We start from the raw sequence: 22,396 nt of genomic DNA, 5'->3' as shown, positions 1-22,396 counted from the left end.
CATGAAATAAATCCTTTTCATCTGTTCACAGTACAAGCCCCCACACTGAGATGATCTCCAGGAAAGAGAACAATTGATGCCATGCAATGGAACCAGTACTGTACTGGTGAGAATCACTAATATACTGGTGGTTTTTACCAGACAAACAACAATAACTTTGAAAGGACATGGAGGTTAAAGTTGTAGCACACAGATGTGGCCGTGATGCGAAGCTTCGGTGAGGAGGGTCTCCGAGGAGGCTGGACCACCACTGTTAAGACAGTTCTTAGACATGCACACATTTAGATGGTTGACCTCTGGGGTCATACAGCAGACACGGTACAGCTGCAGCAGGAAATGGTCACTGGGAACCCACAGCACCTGTTTTTTGAAGCACATCACAAATCACAGTTCTGACTTTTTCCATCTGTGGATGTGTGTGGGAATATGTGGGTGTGTGTGGATGTGTGTTATAACCTTTCCAAATTTAAAACTCCAGTATAAATCATTACAAAATCACATGGTCGAAGTTTTAAATTTAAAATCTTAATTTTGGTTGCATTTTTTACTTTTGTGAGTCTTCAATGTGACTGTTGTTGCTGATGTTGTTGCTGGTATAATGAAGAAGGAACATCATATTAGACTTCTCAAGAGGTGAAGCGAGAGAAAGAGTAGAAAACATGCAGACAGGCGCGTGGTCTCACAATTCCACTCACAGTTACGGAGTTCTGGAATTTCACAGCACTGTTAACCAAACAGATTCAGAATGTCATACAAGGCTGCTGAGTGCACATGGAGAATTCTAGAACACAGAAGAGTGTGCGCAGATAATTCTAGAACACGGAAGAGTGTGAGCAGAGTATTCTAGAACATGGAAGAGTGTGAGCGTAGTAAACTCTCCGCACTCACAAGACCCCACGCAGTCAGGAGATGACTACAAGCACAGAGCAGAGTAACGCCATTAAAAATTAAACAAAGACTTTTCCTTTGTCGTTTGTTTTACCAAATAATCTCTTCTTTCAAACTTTTAAAAGCTACTTGTAAATCAACTTCCCTTCGAGTTGCCCACACTGAAACAGCCAGTCTTCAGTAACCCAGCAACCTGTAGTCTTCAGTAACCCAGCAACCTGTACAGTCTTCAGTAACCCAGCAACCTGTACAGTCTTCAGTAACCCAGCAACCTGTACAGTCTTCAGTAACCCAGCAACCTGTACAGTCTTCAGGATACACACCAATCACGCCAAGTCCCCCATTCCAGTTGGTCAGTAGAAAACACACCTGGCCCTCATTAGCCACTGCAGTAAGCATGCAAAAGATATGTGGTATCAAATACAGGGTTAGAATAGTATTAACAGCCATAACAACAACACACAACTAGCTTAGTAAACAAACATCTCAAAGCTTCTATTTAAGTTTAAAAAAAGGGCGGTGATTCCAAGTGGCCAACCCGTTCATCATGGAGCCACGGCAGCCCGCGCGTCTTTGCGTCGGCACATCCGTGTCTGTCTCTCTGTGTGCCAGCGTGTCACTGACGTGATATCCGCTCCACCACACACCCAGAGCCCACGGCGTTCAAACCCAAACCATCGTCCCATACGCGAGAGGATAACAGTCATGAGGGGAAAAAACGGCAATGTGGAAACCAGTTTTTTAAAAAAACGACAAAAAAAAAAAGGTTTTGATCCCTCATTGAGCAGACAGGGAAAGACAGTAACGAAGTCTAATAATAATTCACTACCTTGACTGTACTAATACAGATAGATACATTACTACAGCACCTAGTGCTACACTACTGAGAATAACTATGCGCTAGCGAGGACATTAAAACGTGTGTGGAAGGGTGGGGTGGGGTGGGACACCACCACCACCTGTCTGGTCTATGAGACAGTGATGCATCTGTGGGTCAGAGCGTCGGGTCCAGACCAGCACAGTCCAGTCTTCCGCCTTGGGATTCTCCCCCATCAGCACCCAGTCTACATGTTTGATTTTTTTAATTAGAGCCAAAATGAAGGGTCATTCCCTCCCCGTGTGAGAAAGAGACAGGTCGAGACAGAGGACGCGTGCGGTGGGAAGGAGGCGTTTAGTTGTAGACTTTCGGGGGACTGTCGGGACGTCGGGTCTGGACGAACTTCATCTTGGGTCGGGCCTCCTCGTCTTCCTCTGTCTCACTCTCGCACACGTGCACGACCACGCTCGGAGTGCAGTCTGTGCCTGCATGAAGTTCGTACTTCTCACCTGGAGAGAGAGAGAGCGAAAGACAGAGACAATAAGAGATAGAGAAAGATTTCCTTATAAGCCAGAACCCAGGTCCCTCAAACCAGCGATGCCTCTAACACTGTACATATCATATGGCTTGTGATGACCATAAATCCATTTATGAAAGAATAATGTGTATTGTTAATGCACCGCATGCTGACTAAAAATGTTCCCGTGCACCAGACAATGGCCTTTGATGTGACTTCCTGGAGGCTGATGAGAATAAACAGATACAGGCTGATGAGAATAAACAGATACAGGCTGATGAGAATAAACAGATACTAGTCTTCACACGCGGCATATTTTGTTGGAGCTCTCTGAGAAAACCAAACCAAAAAAAAAGCAGGAAAGCAACACCACGCAGGCCATGAAATCAAGGTTACTATAGAAACGTGACAGGCTAACTGATAGGTGACGAGATTTCGGCATCTTGCACTTTTCAATTTCACCAGCAGTGGGCGCTCCTGGCGCTGCAATCTTTCAGTAAACTACAGATTTCGCCATCACGCCAGGGCTGTGTGCAAATTATGCACACTTTAGCGTGGACGAATAAGGAACACACCCATTACAATTGGAAAAAAAAAATGGCTTGGCAATGGCGCTATTTTACCAACATGTATAAAGCACGACAATCTGGTGCATATTGTCTCAAGTCCACCGTGGGCGGCCGAAGGCTGCACGGTTGGAGCTGTCTTGGTGCGCAGGGACGAGGTCTGCTGTCCCGTGTGCCATGCACATCTCTACATGCACAGCTTTTTTAGCGTTTCATGGGCGGACATGTTACAAAAAGCCGCTCCAAAGCGCAGCTACAGTAGCGACGTTAACGCGCAGCGTGTCGTCCTCTGCACGTTCAAAAAATAATGCATTCTAGCACGTGCTTCGTTTTTCAGCACAGGAAGGTTCGGCATTTGGCGGCTCGAGAGGGACACGGAGGGACATCGTCACGTCACAGAGCTGATCCGCGCGCCCACGCGGTCAATGTTCGACCTCGCGGCGGAAGGCGCGAGCAGCAGCCAGGTGCCACCGGCCAGCACGCGCGTTCTCACGCAGGGTGTGAGCAGGTCAGCAGACGCCGTGTGCATTTGTTCATGGGTGTTTTTACCTGGACCCAGTTTGGCCACGGCGCAGAGCAGGTCATAGTTGATGATGGGCGTGGCATCCTCACTCTGGCTCCACCCCACAGGCGGGGTAGAGGGCGGAGAGATGAGGAACTGCTTCACGGGTTGGGGCGGGGCCAGGTATGCTTTATCCACGTCCTCACCTGAGTTCTGCACCTGAGAGAGGCAAGCGTCGGAAGACAGGAAGAACCCCACATGAATTCTACTTCCTCTGGCCTGGAGCTTTTCCACACCTTTTTCCACAATTAATTATTTTTATAAAACTGCAAAAACCTGAGATTGGACATAGTAAAATGACACCCTTGCAAGACATATTTGTAGATGTGTTTCTGAGGACACAGATGTTTGTAGCTGTTTCAGAGGACACACCATTCTCTGTGTCCTGGAGAAAGTAAGTTTTCGGATCTGTGTGCACTCAGAAACTGCATGAACACACACACACACACACACACAACATCACCTTGGTGAAGATGTTTTCTGTGTGTGAGTGTGTGTGTCTGTGTGTGTATGTGCATGTGGATGTGAGAGAAAGCGTGAGTGCATATGTGTGTGTGTGTGTATGATATCAAGACAGGCAGTGTATGTATATATATATGAAATAGACAGTGTGTGTGTGGGGGGATAGAGAGAGAGTGGGGGGGATAGAGAGAAAGACTGTGGGGATAGAGAGAAAGACTGTGGGGATAGAGAGAAAGACTGTGTGTGGGGATAGAGAGAAAGACTCTGTGGGGGATAGAGAGAAAGACTGTGTGGGGATAGAGAGAAAGACTGTGTGTGGGGGATAGAGAGAAAGAGTGGGGGGATAGAGAGAAAGACTGTGTGGAGATAGAGAGAAAGACTGTGTGTGGGGATAGAGAGAAAGACTGTGTGTGGGGATAGAGAGAAAGACTGTGTGTGGGGATAGAGAGAAAGACTGTGTGGGGTAGAGAGAAAGACTGTGGGGATAGAGAGAAAGACTGTGTGTGGAGATAGAGAGACAGACTGTGTGTGGGGATAGAGAGAAAGACTGTGTGTGGGGATAGAGAGAAAGACTATGTGGGGTAGAGAGAAAGACTGTGGGGATAGAGAGAAAGACTGTGTGTGGAGATAGAGAGACAGACTGTGTGTGGGGATAGAGAGAAAGACTGTGTGTGGGGATAGAGAGAAAGACTATGTGGGGTAGAGAGAAAAACTGTGTGGGGGATAGAGAGAAAGACTATGTGGGGTAGAAAGAAAAACTGGGGGATAGAGAGAAAGACTGTGTGGGGATAGAGAGAAAGACTGTGTGGGGATAGAGAGAAAGACTGTGTGGGGATAGAGAGAAAGACTGTGTGGGGATAGAGAGAAAGACTGTGTGGGGATAGAGAGAAAGACTGTGTGTGTGTGTGTACATGATAATGTCAGTGAGAATGGTGCGTCTGACTCTATACGGCAGGACATACACGGGAACCATCTGGAGGTAGAGAAGGAACAGACACACACTTTGCCCAACATCTAAACATGGACTGAAGCAAAAGGTAAATCATCACCATCATCATTACCTTTATTTCTGCTGTATTTAAATCACCAGAGCACATAAAACAAAAATCAATAAATAATCACAATAACAGCACAATGATCAATGAACTATAAATAATACACCACTCCAAGAATTTCCCCGTGGGGATCAATAAAGACTGGGTCTGCTTGGCAAATAAAACAGAGTTTACTAAAATGATTTTTAGGTTAATAACTGGTTGTCTCAGTGTCAAGCTCTGTTAAGACCCTTTGTTGGCTGAAGTTTCCTGAGTTAAAATATGAACTTCAGAATGTCAGAATGTGAACTGGGCAAATCTTTACTGAGATTGTATTTTTGTAATTTAATTTTGTAGTTGTTGAGCTCTGTAGGTGTTATATAAACACCTCTGTAGGTTTTATATAAAACAGCTCTGTACATGTTATATAAAATATCTGTAGGTATTACATAAAACAGCTCTGTAGGTGTTATATAAAACAGCTCTGTAGGTGTTATAAAAACATCTCTGTAGATGTTATATAAACACAGCACTGTATATGTTATATAAAACATCTGTAAGTTATATAAAACAGCTCTGTAGGTGTTATATAAAATAGCTCTGTACATGTTAAAGCATCTATGTAAGTGTTATATAAAACAGCTCTGTAAGTGTTATTTAAGACAGCTCTGTAGGTGTTATATAAACAGCTCTGTAGGTGTTATATAAAACATTTCTAAGTGTTATAGAAAACAGCTCTATATGTATTATATAAAACATCTCTGTAGATGTTATATAAAACAGCTCTGTAAGTGTTATTTAAAACAAAAGCTCTGTAGGAGTTATATAAAACATCTCTGTAGGTGTTATATAAACACATCTCCATAGGTGTTGTATAAAGCATCTCTGTAAGTGTTATATAAAGCAGCTCTGTAGGTGTTATATAAAAATATCTGTAGGTGTTATATAAACAGCTCTGTATGTGTTATATAAACACAACTCTGTAGGTGTTATATAAACACATCTCTGTAGGTGTTATATGAAATATCTGTAGGTGTTATATAAACAGCTCTGTATTTGTTATATAAACACAGCTCTGTAGGTGTTGTATAAAACAGCTCTGTACATGTTATATAAAGCAGCTCTGTAGGTGTCATATAAAACATCTATGTGTTATATAAAACATCTCTGTAGGGGTTATATAAACACGTCGCTGTATGTGTTATATAAACACATCTCTGTAGGTGTTATATAAAACATTGCTGTATGTGTTATATAAACAGCTCTGTAGGCATTATATAAAACATCTCTGTAGGTGTTATATAAAACAGCTATGTACATGTAAAAGCAGCTCTCTAAGTGTTATATAAAACATCTCTGTATGTGTTATATAAACACCTCTGTAGGTGTTATATAAACACATCTCTGTAGGTGTTGTATAAAACAGCTTTCTATATGTGTTATATGAAGCAGCTCTGTAGGTGTTATATAAACATCTCTGTAGGTGTTATATAAAACATCTCTGTATGTGATATATAAAGCAGCTCTGTAGGTGTTATATAAAACCTCTCTGTAGGTGTTATATAAAACACAGCTCAGTAGGAGTTATATAAAACATCTCTGTTATATAAACACATCTCTGTAGACATGTTATAAAACAGCTCTATACATTTTATATAAAGCAGCTATGTAGGTGTTATATAAAACATCTCTGTAGGTGTTATATAAAACAGCTCTGTACATGTTATATAAAGCAGCTCTCTAGGTGTTATATAAAACATCTCTATGTGTTATATAAAACAGCTCTGTAGGTGTTATATAAACACCACTGTAGGTGTTTCACAAAACATCTCTGTATGTGTTATGTAAACATCTTTGTAGGTGCTATAGAAACAGCTCTGTAGGTGTTATATAAAACAGCTCTGTACATGTTATATAAAGCAGCTCTCTAGGTGTTATATAAAACATCTCTAAATGTTATATAAAACACAGCTCTGTAGGTGTTATATAAAACATCTCTGTATGTGTTATATAAACAGCTCTGTAGGTGTTATATAAACATATCTCTGTAGGTGTTATATAAAACATCTCTGTATGTGATATATAAAGCAGCTCTGTAGGTTTTATATAAAACAACTCTGTAAGTATTATATAAAATAGCTCTGTAGGTATTATATAAAACATCGCTGTAAGTGTTGTATTAAACATAGCTCTGTGTTATACAAAACATCTCTGTAGGTGTTATATAAAACATCTCTGTATGTGTTATATAAAACAGCTCTTTATGTGTTATATAAACACAGGTCTGTATGTGTTATATAAAACAGCTCTTTATGTGTTATATAAACACAGGTCTGTATGTGTTATATAAAACAGCACTGAAGTTTATATAAAACACAGCTCAGGCCAGAGTTCACTCTGGACATTCAGAGTAGCTCTTGGACAATGGAGAATGGGACTTTAAAAACATTGTGACCTTAAACATGTAACTTCAGACAGTCTGATCTTAAACGTGTCTGGGGATAGGGACTTCAGACAGGCTGATCTTAATCCTGTCTGGGGATAGGCACTTCAGACAGTCTGATTTTAATCCTGTCTGGGGATAGGGACTTCAGACAGTCTGATCTTAAACGTGTCTGGGGATAGGGACTTCAGACAGTCTGATCTTAAACGTGTCTGGGGATAGGGACTTCAGACAGTCTGATCTTAATCCTGTCTGGGGATAGGGACTTCAGACAGTCTGATCTTAAACTCTTGCCTTGCCCATTAACCAGAGTCAAAGATATTTGTGGTTATGATTCTCTACTTGCAAACACTGCAATACAAAACACAAACTATTGAACATTTCTTAAAAATGCACGCATGCGCACATATACACACACACACACACACCTGTGCGAAGTAGAGTTCGAGTTTAGAGCCGTTGAACTCAGACTCGTGCAGATCCACGCGGGCCCGTGCTGCTGCCTCTGGTGTGCTGAAGCTGATCCGAATTCTCCGGAAACTCTTGAACATCTGGAACGTCGTCTGATCATCGTAGATCCGGAACAGTGACTCGAAACGTTCCTACGTGACAGGGCAGGACACAAAACACACACGTTTCAATGTTCCAGTGACCCACATGATCAGCGCACGGGACAGCACACCAAGCAGACAGCTCCGTTCTGACTTCCAAAAGGCCCAGAGCACACAGAATCACACAGAAAGGTGAAATTCACACAGTTGTTACTGTGTATGACTGTATTTGCATAGTTTATGTCCAGTCATAAAGTAGAAGTGTTGCCTTTTCCTCATGGTTGTCCAAACAGCTTTAGCTTGCAGTAATAACCATGAATGTCACTGTTCGTAACTTTGACATCTTAATTTAAGCCGTGTTTTGCTCTTCCAATGTTAGTCCCACATAAGCACATGGACAGGGCAGCAGGGCTCAGCATTTTAGAGGGGGCGGGGCATGAGCCAGAGCATTTTAGAGGGGGTGGGGCATGAGCCAGAGCATTTTAGAGGGGGTGGGGCATGAGCCAGAGCATTTTAGAGGGGGTGGGGCATGAGCCAGAGCATTTTAGAGGGGGCGGGGCATGAGCCAGAGCATTTTAGAGGGGGCGGGGCATGAGCCAGAGCATTTTAGAGGGGCGGGGCATGAGCCAGAGCATTTTAGAGGGGGTGGGGCATGAGCCAGAGCATTTTAGAGGGGGCGGGGCATGAGCCAGAGCATTTTAGAGGGGCGGGGCATGAGCCAGAGTATTTTAGAGGGGGTGGGGCATGAGCCAGAGCATTTTAGAGGGGGCGGGGCCATTCCTGTTACACAGTATGACTCCTCCTCCAGCTTTGCCCTCAGAGTGGGAACAGGGCTGAATGTAAGCACTGCCAGAGCACTCCACTTTGAGCCCACTACATTCAAAATTAATCAAGTATAGAAAAGAAATTGATTTTTCATTTTTCATTTTTCTATTCACAAACAAATAAACAAACAATGCTCCACAGAGGAGCAGCAACCTCTCTGCTACTAGTAGCAATTTAGGAAACTGAATGCAGTTTATTGATAAAATATCACTGGTCAGCTTTATCCAGTGGTTTCATGGATTTTTTTTAATCAGCATGGTTTCACATAAAAGAGAGTCATTAGAGCATCAGGCTAAGTATTTAAGTAGTCACCATAGTCTCTATAGTCTCTATAGTCTCTATAGTCCCCAATGTCTCTATAGTCTCTATAGTCCCCATATTCTCTATAGTCTCTATAGTCCCCATAGTCTCTATAGTCTCTATAGTCCCCATTGTCTCTATAGTCTCTATAGTCCCCATTGTCTCTATAGTCTCTATAGTCCCCATTGTCTCTATAGTCTCTATAGTCCCCATTGTCTCTATAGTCTCTATAGTCCCCATAGTCACACAGGTGCATGTCACTCTGTCCTGGGTGCTGAACAAGAGGGCCCCCCCCGGAGGCCTGACCCACATTATTGCAGAACTGGTCCTTGGCTGGCTGGCAGCCAGATTTCTCTCTCTTTCTCTCTGTCTGTCCAGATTTCTCTCTCTTTCTCTCTGTCTGTCCAGATTTCTCTTTCTCTCCTGATTTCTCTCTCTCTGTCTGTCCTGATTTCTCTTTCTCTCTGTCTGTCCAGATTTCTCTCTTTCTGTCTCTCCTGATTTCTCTCTTTCTCTGTCTGTCCTGATTTCTCTCTTTCTCTCTCTCTGTCTGTCCTGATTTCTCTCTCTCTCTGTCTGTCCTGATTTCTCTCTCTCTCTCTGTCTGTCCTGATTTCTCTCTCTCTCTCTGTCTGTCCTGATTTCTCTCTCTCTCTCTCTGTCTGTCCTGATTTCTCTCTCTCTCTCTCTCTGTCTGTCCTGATTTCTCTCTCTCTCTCTCTCTGTCTGTCCTGATTTCTCTCTCTCTCTGTCTGTCCTGATTTCTCTCTCTCTCTCTCTCTCTGTCTGTCCTGATTTCTCTCTCTCTCTGTCTGTCCTGATTTCTCTCTCTCTCTCTCTCTGTCTGTCCTGATTTCTCTCTCTCTCTCTCTGTCTGTCCTGATTTCTCTCTCTCTCTGTCTGTCCTGATTTCTCTCTCTCTCTCTCTCTCTGTCTGTCCTGATTTCTCTCTCTCTCTCTCTGTCCTGATCTCTCTCTCTCTCTCTCTCTCTCTCTCTCTCTGTCCTGATCTCTCTCTCTCTCTCTCTCTCTCTCTCTCAGTTGTGTACTCCCTCTAATGTCTTGTCCTCTCTGCCGCAGTACCATCTGGCTACCTGTATGGAACACACACCCCTTACTGCCTCTGATTCTGGAGTTTGAAAATCTGCACACACACACACACGCACGCACGCACACACACACACACACACACACACACACACACTTGCCAGTGTACCAGTGAGCCGGATCACACATAGTACAACTCCACACACACAACTCCACTGTACTCACTCCTGGAATAGATACATACGTAGTTAGACAGATAGAAAATGCTATAAATAAATGTTAGGTAGACATAGAAAATGCAATTTAATGTGCTCAGTACAAGTAGGAAAATCAAGACATCAAAAATCAGAACTCAGTGTAATATTAGAGGACACTACTAGAAGCTGGAAGACAGCTGCCCAGGTGAACATAAAAGGTAGACGTCCCAACGGACGTTCCGCATAGGCCTGATCCCTCTCGGCCAGATCACCAGTAAGATTCCGGAGCAGAACCATGTCTGCCACCTCCTGTATGTGGAGGATATCAATCTATATCTGGCTGTCACCGTGGTGACAGGAGACTTGGGCCCGTGAGCTGTAAAATGGAAGAGTGGTTGGAACAGATCCCAGGAATGACATCGTCGATCCCAGTCCAGTAGAACGACAGTATTTATAGCACTTTTGTTTTATTCTATAAACTAATGGTAACATTTGCCCCAACTTCCAAATAAACATATAGTCATTTAGAGCATTTAATTGTAGAAAATGACAAATAGTCGATATTTTTTTAAATATACAGTTTTGAGACCTCAAATAAAGCAGTGAAAATGAGTTGATGTTGATTTCTTAACAACATGAAACCAATGTTTAAAGAAGAGTTCAGAGATTAATATGTGGTGGAACAATCCAGATTTTCAATCACAGCGTAAATGCGTCTTTGCCCGTTTTTCACATGGCTCGTTTGGTTCGCGTGTTCCAAATGAGTGTTCTGACCAATCCCGGTGTGCCAGATGAGTAATCTGACCAATAGCAGATCTTTCAGATGAGTAATCTGACCAATCTCAGGTGTTCCAGATGAGTAATATGACCAATATCAGATGTTTCAGATGAGTAATCTGACCAATCTCAGGTGTTCCAGATGAGTAATATGACCAATCTCAGGTGTTCCAGATGAGTAATCCGACCAATATCAGATGTTTCAGATGAGTAATCTGACCAATCTCAGGTGTTCCAGATGAGTAATATGACCAATCTCAGGTGTTCCAGATGAGTAATCCGACCAATATCAGATGTTTCAGATGAGTAATATGACCAATATCAGATGTTTCAGATGAGTAATCCGACCAATATCAGATGTTTCAGATGAGTAATCCGACCAATATCAGATGTTTCAGATGAGTAATATGACCAATATCAGATGTTTCAGATGAGTAATCTGACCAATCTCAGGTGTTCCAGATGAGTAATATGACCAATATCAGATGTTTCAGATGAGTAATCCGACCAATATCAGATGTTTCAGATGAGTAATCCGACCAATGTTGGGTGTTCCATATTAGTGTTCTGTGGTTGTTTTGCTGAATCACAGTATATACCTGATCTAAGAAGATAAATCATTTTGGTCAAAATAATCTCAGAGGTTCACCAACATGTTTTAATATTCTATTCTATAAAATTATATTTTGTTAATATCATGCTGGGGTGTTGTTTCCACAGTTCTTGATTGGTCCTTGATTGGTTGATAACACAGGCAGCCTGAGATGTTGTAAGGAGGTTTCATACTGTGATGCACTGCTGCACAGACTACACAACCCAGAATTACCCTACCGCAAAACCCCCTCATCACAACACTGCACAGTGATGCACTCAGTGCTCAGAGCAGCTCAGCAAGGTTTTCAGGATTTAATAACAAGACTCCACCCTCCCAAATTACATGTAGAATTACAGCACTCCAGATATTTTCAAGAATTTTAACATTTTTTCAAACTTTCCATCAGACGTTCTATTACGTTTTCTTGTTCTTTGTGAAGGTCTTTTTGAACTCCAACATGAAAAGGGAAAGAAAATGTAAGAACTCGCAGAGACTTTATTAGCTAATATTATAAGAATTTTGTCTATATTACTTTGACAAACTAATAGCCAAACCTTTCCCAAAACCTTTCCCTAAATTCCCTATATTTCCAGATTTTCCAGGCCTGCTTATCTACGCTGTACGCAGCCTTTGTGCATGTTGATTCTCCTGGACCTATCAGGTTTGCTTTTGTTTACACATTCTGACCAGCCAAAGGAGTCACACCGAACTCTAAGCACTTGTCACTTGTCTTAGAGCTGCCGCATCCAACAACGGCAGATGCCTACGACACCCTCCGCACACTTCATTCGTCCGGGTTAACCAGGCGAGAGCACGGAGCCAGGGAATCAGAGAAAGCGTGTGAAGCAGAAAACAGAAGGAGAGAAGGAAACATGGGCATAAAGGGGTGTCTTTTCAGGCCGGGATACTGAAATGAATGGTGGTGCAGTTGTAACAGGAGAGGACATGCCACTAATTCCCTGATGACTAATTCACGGCACAGTGTTTGTAGGAGGGAGGTGTACCCTTACAGGCCGCGCTCACATGCCACCGTGCACGAACCGCACATGCCTGTTCACTAGACTGCAAATGTGAGGCATGTGTGTGTGAGACACAGAAAGAAACTACGTGGCTGAGTGATTTGTGACAAGGGGGAGCCATTTCATGAGAGTGTTTTCATTATACGAGTGTTTGCATGGATTTTATGTATTTGCTGCCATTTTTTAACTTTTTTTTCACTGACGATATAGAAGTGGATTAATTCCAGTGGCAATTTACATGTACAACATATATGAGTGACAGCAAATAAACTAAAAGAAACATTAAAAATGTTTCTTGAGAGTCTGAAGTTCCAGTTCCAGCTGCTGTGGGGTTGCAGCAGTTCGGAAAACCAGCCTGTAGTCCATCAGCTGATGAAAGCAGATTAGTGACATCACTCTGTTTATGCCTACATGGCTACATGACATCATTTTGTGTACGTCTGCATGTGATATCATAAGGTCGTGTGCCTCTGGTAAACGTCTGTGCGTAAGTAATGTCTGAAGGCTGGTGTCTGGTCTGGGACAGCCAGACGTCTTGGAGGGCTGGGTGTACCACCTGCAGTGGGATGTCTGTGCAGTCGGAAAGTGCGAGAGATGGGTTGAATTTCAACCAAAGGACAAGACCAGAGAAAGACGAGACATGACAGAGAGACAGGCTCGCCAATACATCAGCACTAAAGACATGACATGTCTACACAGTGGATTTAGTGTAGAACTGTGTAGAATTAGTGGGGGTCTGAGTGGAGATGTGTGGTCATTTCTCCCTGTAGCAGTTCCATTGTCTTTTACACTGTAATGAATATCGGTATGGATGAAGAAGTTAATCCTAATGTGTCCCTCTTACTGGGAATCGTCTGACTTGGAGTTCCCTGTTCTGTGTCCAGTGATGCGCTGGGTTACACAGCGTCCAGTGATGCGCTGGGTTACACAGCGTCCAATGATGCGCTGGGTTACACAGTGTCCAGTGATGGGCTGGGTTACACAGTGTCCAGTGATGGGCTGGGTTACACAGTGTCCAGTGATGGGCTGGGTTACACAGCGTCCAGTGATGCGCTGGGTTACACAGCGTCCAGTGATGCGCTGGGTTACACAGCGTCCAGTGATGGGCTGGGTTACACAGCGTCCAGTGATGGGCTGGGTTACACAGCGTCCAGTGATGCGCTGGGTTACACAGTGTCCAGTGATGGGCTGGGTTACACAGCGTCCAGTGATGGGCTGGGTTACACAGCGTCCAGTGATGCGCTGGGTTACACAGCGTCCAGTGATGCGCTGGGTTACACAGCGTCCAGTGATGCGCTGGGTTAGACAGCGTCCAGTGATGGGCTGGGTTACACAGCGTCCAGTGATGGGCTGGGTTACACAGCGTCCAGTGATGCGCTGGGTTACACAGCGTCCAGTGATGGGCTGGGTTACACAGCGTCCAGTGATGCGCTGGGTTACACAGCGTCCAGTGATGGGCTGGGTTACACAGCGTCCAGTGATGCGCTGGGTTACACAGCGTCCAGTGATGCGCTGGGTTACACAGCGTCCAGTGATGCGCTGGGTTACACAGCGTCCAGTGATGGGCTGGGTTACACAGCGTCCAGTGATGCGCTGGGTTACACAGCGTCCAGTGATGCGCTGGGTTACACAGCGTCCAGTGATGCGCTGGGTTACACAGCGTCCAGTGATGGGCTGGGTTACACAGCGTCCAGTGATGCGCTGGGTTACACAGCGTCCAGTGATGCGCTGGGTTACACAGTGTCCAGTGATGGGCTGGGTTACACAGTGTCCAGTGATGGGCTGGGTTACACAGCGTCCAGTGATGCGCTGGGTTACACAGCGTCCAGTGATGCGCTGGGTTACACAGCGTCCAATGATGCACTTTCTTCACGAACCTATTTTATGTATTTATAGGTAGTGTAAATGTGAATTTAAAAAGGTCGGCATTAATCAGGTTGGACTTACTGTATGTAACTCTACCTATCCTTGTCGCATCTTTAATTGCTATGGGGGGGGCCTGATAAACTGGTAATGAGACACAATTATGTAACCATTTTGGCCTTAGAATAGAACTGGCTTTAATTAAAACAAATAATATGTTAAATGGGACAGACATTTTTTGAATTAAAAAGGAGACATCAGATGGCAACAGGACCAGCGATGGAAGAATCTGTAATACTGATCTGCTCCCTTCAACTCAAATGCAAGAGTACATATGAGCTGCTGGGCTGATACACAGGCTGCTAAGAAACACCAGAGGACTGAGTCTTGATCTCCATGGTGATAAAACACTAGAGGAGTGAGGTTTTGATCTCCGTGGTAATAAAACACCAGATAAAGGTAGTCTTGATCTCCATGGTGATAAAACACGAGATAAGGGTAGTCTTGATCTCCATGGTGATAAAACACGAGATAAGGGTAGTCTTGATCTCCATGGAGATAAAACACTAGAAGAGGGAAGTCTTGATCTCCATGGTGATAAAACACAAGTGAGGGGAAGTCTTGATCTCCATGGTGATAAAACACAAGCGTGGGGGAAGTCTTGATCTCCATGATGATAAAACACCAAAGATGGGAGACCTTGATTTAACAGTGATCATAAACACCAGATGAGGGAAGTCATGATAAAACACCAGAGGAGGGAAGTCTTTCAACGGTGAATCAGCACTGCCGATTGTGGAAAACAGTCTTCTCAATTTTGCAGTGGATATGTATACCAGAGTCCAGACTTCATTTCTGAACTCATAAAAACCGAGATGTCAAGCCCACAATATAGGTTGTGTTTGGAGTCGGTCAGGGTGACGTCTGCCTGTCAGGGTGACGTCTGCCTGTCAGGGTGACGTCTGCCTGCCAGGCTGTAATGGCTGCAGTAGGCGAACACATAAGACATGCAAGGCCATCTGGAAAACGCAGCAACTGGTTTACTGTAGATATCTCTCCAGCCTGAGGAGACAAGGGAAGTTCTGACAAAGCAATAAAACAGCTTGTTCTGAGAGCCCCCTCACACCCAATCTGGACACAAAGTTCACGCACTGGTCCGCTATCTTAAACATTAGTTTAATGTTTTGAAAGGTCCTATTCAAAGTGGGTTTGTTTAGATATCGGACGGGTTGTACAGTGACCTTTAGCCAGTTAGAAGGGGCCTTTGTTTGACCTTTGTTTGACCTTTGGTTGTTTTTGGTCAGGCCTTTGTTGGGTTCCTGGCAGAAGCAGGAAATGGCAGGAATGTAAAACCCACCACAATGTGATAAAAGCACCACAAAGTCTGAATCTTATCATAATATCACAGGAGGAGTAAAGTCAAGTGACTGTGTGTGTGTGTGTGTGTGTTTGGTAGTGTGTAAGAGACTTGCCCTTAAGTTAACTGCAGACCTTAGATGCATATAACATTGTTACTGAAATCCTCTATCAGGAGCTGTACAGCTACATTATAGCCACTACAAAACTCTTTAGCTAGACTGATCTGACCAATCAGATCTTCTGAATCACAGTCTACTGTGGCGTCTACGCCAGCACACCAAACTCAGCTTCCAACTGTAGCCTAGCTACACGTCGCTGAAGCCAAGCCTACATGTTGGAGTAATCCGTCCTGTGCTATCGCTGCTGGGCTGATCAATACAAGTAGCCACATGCTATCAACAGTGGTAGACTGAAATCAGCCTGAGGGAATGTTCCAGAACAGATGTTTGTCATGAGATTACGCGGGTCAAGCCCTGCGGACACCCAGTTCACGTTGCTCAGGTCCAGGGAAGCATTAACCAAAGATTTGCTTCCATGGCTCTATGTAGATAACCTCAATGGGAGTCTGGCTGTGTACACTACAAAAGCCTGATCTCCTGGAGTTCTCCTGGTTCTTGTTCTGATAACAGCCTCCATCAGTTCTGCTTCTGAGGTTAAGTGCATGAGAACACTGGAACCCCATTCAGAGTTTCTACTCCTGTGGTTATTTACATTCTAACAGTACAGTCTTGGTCATCTTATGTGAACAGGTGTCCTGTTTATATCTTGTACATTTAAGATAGAGAATTTAAGATATACAAGTGTGAACTTTAGGCTCGTGTATGTTAGTTTATCAAAAACAAAACTGAACCAGTTCAGATTTTTCGGATGAAAAAGTAAAATTCCACTGGTGGTGAATTCCACTGTGGCGGTGTTGAATTATACTCCGGTGGTGTTGAATTCCATTGCAGTGGTGGTGAATTCCACTGCAGTCGTGTTGAATTCCACTGTGGATGTGTTGAATTCCACTGCGACGGTGTTGAATTCTACTCTAGTGGTGTTGAATTCCACTCCAGTAGGGTTGAATTCCACTGTGGCAATGTAGAGTTCTACTCCGGTGGTGTTGAATTCCACTGTAGTGGTGCTGAATTCCACTGTGACGGTGCTGAATTCCACTGCAGTGGTGTTGACTGTTTTTTCAGGGATATGTGGGTGAATTAACTGATCACATTTCATACTAATGATGTTCATACTGATGTTAATGTGGGAACATAAACAAGGTCCTGTTCCTTGACACCCAGGATGACTTATATTTCAACAACTTTAAGACATCATCTAAAAGTTCAAAGTTCATTTGAACCCTGTGATACACAGTGTCAACATGAGAGGATATATCGAAAAATGACTGAGTTTATAATACAGACATTATATCACCAAAACTATGTGGACACCTGTATCACACCTGTATGAGTTTGATGCACATCCCAGTTCAAAACTATGGGTATGAATGTGAAGTTCACCTCCTCTGGTGGGATGGCATTTTAGAAGAGTTTGGAAAGTGTCTGTTGGAATTTATGTCCAGGAGATAAACGGAGTCGAGTTCAGGGGTCCGTGCAGGCCACCATGGTTTCTTCACCCCAAAGTCCTTAACCCATGGTCATGTTGGAACAGGGAAGGGATGTCCAGAAACTGTTGGGAAGTGTCTGGAAAGCTGGATACATATGTTTGTCTGAAATGTCTTTGAATCCCACAGCATTAATGACAACATTACCCTTCACTGGGATGAACGGAAAACCATCCTCTACTCCTCCACCAACCTGTACGTTCAAATCCAGATTCCCAGATTCCACACCCAGAGTGTCAGATAGTAAAGAGCGATTCATCACTCCACATGACACATATTCACCACTCCAGGGTTCAGGGGCAGCGTGGTTTATGCCGCTCCAGCTGATGACCGGCATTGCACAGTGATCTTGAGCCGATGTTGCTTCCAGAGGCGGTTTTGCAGCTCCGCAGCAAGTAATGCGGAGAGGACAGGAGACATGTTGGATCGCTTTGTGGCAGAGCTGTTGCCTCTTCAGTTTCACAATAATGCCGTTTACAGCTGACTGTGGCAGAAATGTCACAAACTGACTTGCAGCAAAGGTGGCATGACGTGACAGCAGCGCGCAGAAAACTCTTACGAGCGACCCGCTCTACTGACAGGGTTTGTCTGTCTGTGGAAAATGCAGAGCGTTAACTCCATACAAGGCTGCGTTTGACTTTATAATACTGCGTTATAGCACAATCTCAAATATAACGTCTATGATAATACTGCATTACAGTACAATCTCAGATGTAACATCTGTTGTAATACTGCTTTATAGCACAATCTCTGAAGTAACATCTATGGTAATATTGGTGCTCCAAAAGAAATGACTAGCTAATGAAGCATCATAAACTGAAGAAACCATCAAGAGGCTTTACATCGAGAGGCTTCGTGTAGTGTCATCTCTGCATGTCACATGACTCCTGCTGCTCAGTTTGACTTACGACTGACTTAATCCTTTCCTTCATCATGCCTGTCACTCATCTGTGACTCTGAATATTAATCCAGATATTGGTTCATAGAGAGAGAGAGAGAGAGAAGGATGCTGGGCCTACAATACCTGAACATGCACATGTATGTGTGTGTGTGTGTGTGTGTGTGTGTGTGTGTGTGTGTAACTGAGTGGCTGGTGCAGAGTCTGCTACTCTCCGGTGTTCTGAGAAAAACCTGATCCAGGTTCAGCATACTGCACCCCCACTCTGCTAATCAAATAAAGAGCCTCCACAGTTGAGGTGATAAGGTACTTCCTGTGTAGGGACATCATATGCACACACGGCTCACTTTACACTTCCAGCATCTTTAGCACAGATTATAGCTGTGACATCTAGTGTAGTACAGCTGTGTCATCTAGTGTAGTACAGCTGTGTCATCTAGTGTAGTACAGCTGTGACATCTAGTGTAGTACAGCTGTCATCTAGTGTAGTACAGCTGTCATCTAGTGTAGTACAGCTGTGACATCTAGTGTAGTACAGCTGTGTCATCTAGTGTAATACAGCTGTGACATCTAGTGTAGTACAGCTGTGACATCTAGTGTAGTACAGCTGTGACATCTAGTGTAGTACAGCTGTGTCATCTAGTGTAATACAGCTGTGACATCTAGTGTAGTACAGCTGTGACATCTAGTGTAGTACAGCTGTGTCAGCTAGTGTAGTACAGCTGTGACATCTAGTGTAGTACAGCTGTGACATCTAGTGTAGTACAGCCGTGTCATCTAGTGTAGTACAGCTGTGACATCTAGCACCTTTATCCCCCAAAGTAGTGCACTAGTTTGCATCTTTATTCCTCTAAATAGTGCCTTAGGTAGTGCACTAGTTTGTTTTGCCTGACAGTTACAATAGTGCAGCACTGTAGCTTGGCCAGGGAGTGTGAGTGTGAGTGTGTGTGTGTATGTGTGTGTGTGTGTGTGTGTGTGTGTGTGTGTGTGTGTGAGTGAGAGAGAGAGAGGAAGGAGAGACAAAGACAGAGAGACAAAGAGTGAGACAGAGAGAGAGACAGAGAGAGAGACGAGTGAGAGGGTAGGAAAGCATGCTTGAATGACAGAGAGAGAGACCAGAGAGAGACGAGTGAGTGGGTAGGAAAGCATGCTTGAATGACAGAGAGAGAGACCAGAGAGAGACGAGTGAGAGGGTAGGATGATTGAATGCACAGATGACAGAAGCAGAAGAGCCAGGAAGAAAAGGAAGAATGACCCTGAAGCAGTGAGAAGAAGAGAAAAGCAGGTATGTGTCAGTGCACTGAGCCCCACTACTACACACTACCACACACACAAACACTACCACACACTACCACACACACTCACACACACACAAACACTACCACACTCACCCACTACCACACACTCACACACACACTACCACACACACACACACTCACAAACACGCACACACACGCGCGCGCACACACACTCACACACAGACACACACACACAGACACACACACACACTCACACACACACACACATCCACATCCACACACACACACACACTCACACACACATGCACAGACACACACACGCACGCACACATCCACACGTACACATAGTCACATACACACGCACACACACACATCAGTCAACCACAGGCAGATTAGTAATCTCCTGAATCCGCAAAGCAGCAGAAACAATAGTCATTCTCTCTCAACTGTGCACACATACACACACACACTCACACACACACACTCACACAGACACACACACACGCACAAATACACACACTCACACACACACGCACACACGCACACGCACACGTAGTGCAAACAAAAACATCTTTATCCACCACTCAGGTACTCTTCCCTCATTCTCTCATTCTCTCATCTTTCTCTTTAAACTTTGTTCTTTCTATGTCTTTCTCTCCTCCACACCTCTGCCACTGTTGGAATCCCAGCAGAGACCAGGTGAAGGCTGGACTAAGCGGAGCTCGGCCACAGTCTGCAGAAGTGCTGGGAGAGACCTGTCTCTCGTCCTGACAGCCTGTCTATCTGTCCTTCTTGGCTAGTCCCTGACCAATCACTAAAAGGAACAAAAACAAAAATAATGACCGTCCAGGTAGCAACGGCACAAACAAGGTTTAACAGCACACGGGGGAGCTGCCGTGGGCTCCCGGTGTGATTACGGATAATAGTCACGTCTGTCAGGGGTGCAGAGCCAGATGGGTGCAGCGTTGCTCAGCCTTGTGGAAACACCTGCCTCCCCTCCTGAGTGAGGGTGTGTCTCGCGGTTGCACCTCACCTCGACACCAGTGAAGCTAGGGTTGATCTTTGACACTTCCAGTGTTGACCTTTCACACTTTTAGGGTTCAACGCGACACTAGGGATCTGGATGTGGATGACAGCAGGGTGTGTGTGTGTTCTGGGTCTGCTGCTGAAAACACACTCGGTGTGATGTTACAGCAGAAGGGCTCTTTGGCGCAGTCAGAACCAGTACCTGGCAGTGCTCTGCCCTGAAACACTGCAAACCCTGACCTGAAAAGGTGTGTGTGTGTGTGTGTGTGTGTGTGAGAGAGAGAGAGAGAGAGAGAGAGAGAGAGAGAGAGAGAGAGAGAGAGAGAGAGAGAGAGAGAGAGAGAGAATATGTGTGTTTGATAGAGAAAGGGGTTGAGAGGTTCTTTGTGTTTGTGTATGAGGAGATTGACTCACATATACAAACACTGAGCAGTTCGGGTTAAGTACAAATACAGCCCTGTAGCTCCCAGTGACAGAACGTACCCGCTTGTCTCCACCCTGCCGTAGTGGAACGAAACCTACCGGGCAAGATGACGGGTACCCCACCTGCGTGCCATGATAGAACCACCGACACCGTTCTGCAGAGCGTCTGTCTCTCCCTAGCCCGGACACCTACAGCGTAAAACTTGAATGGGGCGTTGGGAGGTGATTCGCCGATGCGGTTAAACGGGCCTCCGCTTGCTGCTATAAAAATGAGCGGACGGAACCGTGTGGCGCATTGTGCCACAATCCCGGCGTTGGCGAGCTTTTTAGAACGGACCGAATCCGTCCTGCACCGGACCCGAGCGCGTGCGTCAGACACTTTAGTGCACTGACGCCATCCGTGCGCATGCAGTCGAATGTTAATGTAGAACTGCGGCTTCATTGAGGGAAAAAAAAAAAAAAAACCCGCGCAGGGGAGAAATGATTCAGGCTGCGTGAAGCTCGAGCGCAGAGCCGCGCTCTCCTCGCGCTGCACAAACGCGCAGGCAAAAAGAGGAAGATGCTAAATGAACCCGACAGGAGTGAGCGTGCAGTCTGGGGGCTTTTAAAGAAACAGCCAGTACCTGCATTTTGTCGGACGCGAACACCTCCGTGTCCACATCGCAGGCGATGAGCGTCACCATTTCCAGTTTCATGTTTATCGATGGCATTCCCCTTTAGCGCGGATGAGAAAAAGATGAAGCAGCGAATTATTTCACGACCACTTCGCGCTCTCGCCGTGCTCCTCTGTGGAGTCAAGCCACGCAGGTGCGCCGGTAAACGCCGCCAGTCCGTCGCGCGCGTTTGTAGCCTGGGTGCAGTGGGTTCACCTGAGGCGCGCGGTGCTGCTCCCTGACCGTTATCTGACTCAAACTCTCCGACTGCTGCTCGGTGTGTCTCGGGAGCCTCTCTTAAACGCAGAGAGGCGGTCGGGTCCTTCCGAGCGCACCAACCAGCGCGCGCTGCCGCCGTATTGACGTCAGCAGCTCCTTCATTTGCTTTTCTGCTGCGACGCGGTTGGACCTCGGCGCACGCGACGGCCGCCCGTAGCCAAGCGTGCAGCGCGCGCGCCGCATAACGGAAAGTGCCGTCATGATGGTGATTGTCTGTTGCATTTGGCTGACTAACAGACAAGCACCCTCGTGCGGTTTCTTTAAAAACAAATCTGGCAAATCAGACTTCGCTTAGGGTTCTGTGCAAAAGCGAAATCGCAGGGTTTTTTTTTTTTTTTTTTGCTAAAGCCAGTTATGCTCGACTGCTGTTTAAGAGAACACCAGAGCTGTGCATCTTTAGAAATGTTGTAAGATGAGTCCGCGAGCATAAAGC

General features: G+C 44.9%; 1 protein-coding gene across 1 annotated transcript in view; it reads right to left on the bottom strand.

Annotated features, from left to right (window-relative positions):
* The window catches only part of rcan3 (regulator of calcineurin 3), a 22,323-nt gene extending 319 nt beyond the window's left edge, over positions 1-22,004 (bottom strand). Inside the window, exons 1-4 of the mRNA XM_027032566.3 lie at positions 21,655-22,004; positions 7,718-7,891; positions 3,338-3,509; positions 1-2,214 (exon numbers count right to left, since the gene is read on the bottom strand). The exon at positions 1-2,214 is cut by the window's left edge and continues 319 nt beyond it. Coding sequence (XP_026888367.1) covers positions 2,060-2,214; positions 3,338-3,509; positions 7,718-7,891; positions 21,655-21,741 — 588 coding nt within the window. The 5' untranslated portion in view covers positions 21,742-22,004 and the 3' untranslated portion in view covers positions 1-2,059. The remainder of the gene's footprint in view (positions 2,215-3,337; positions 3,510-7,717; positions 7,892-21,654) is intronic.
* Positions 22,005-22,396: the final 392 nt, after the last annotated feature.

The sequence above is a fragment of the Electrophorus electricus genome, chromosome 10, assembly GCF_041902795.1.
Source record: "Electrophorus electricus isolate QZ-2024a chromosome 10, ASM4190279v1, whole genome shotgun sequence".
Lineage (NCBI taxonomy): Eukaryota > Metazoa > Chordata > Actinopteri > Gymnotiformes > Gymnotidae > Electrophorus > Electrophorus electricus.
This window is presented reverse-complemented; position numbering and strand designations above follow the sequence as displayed.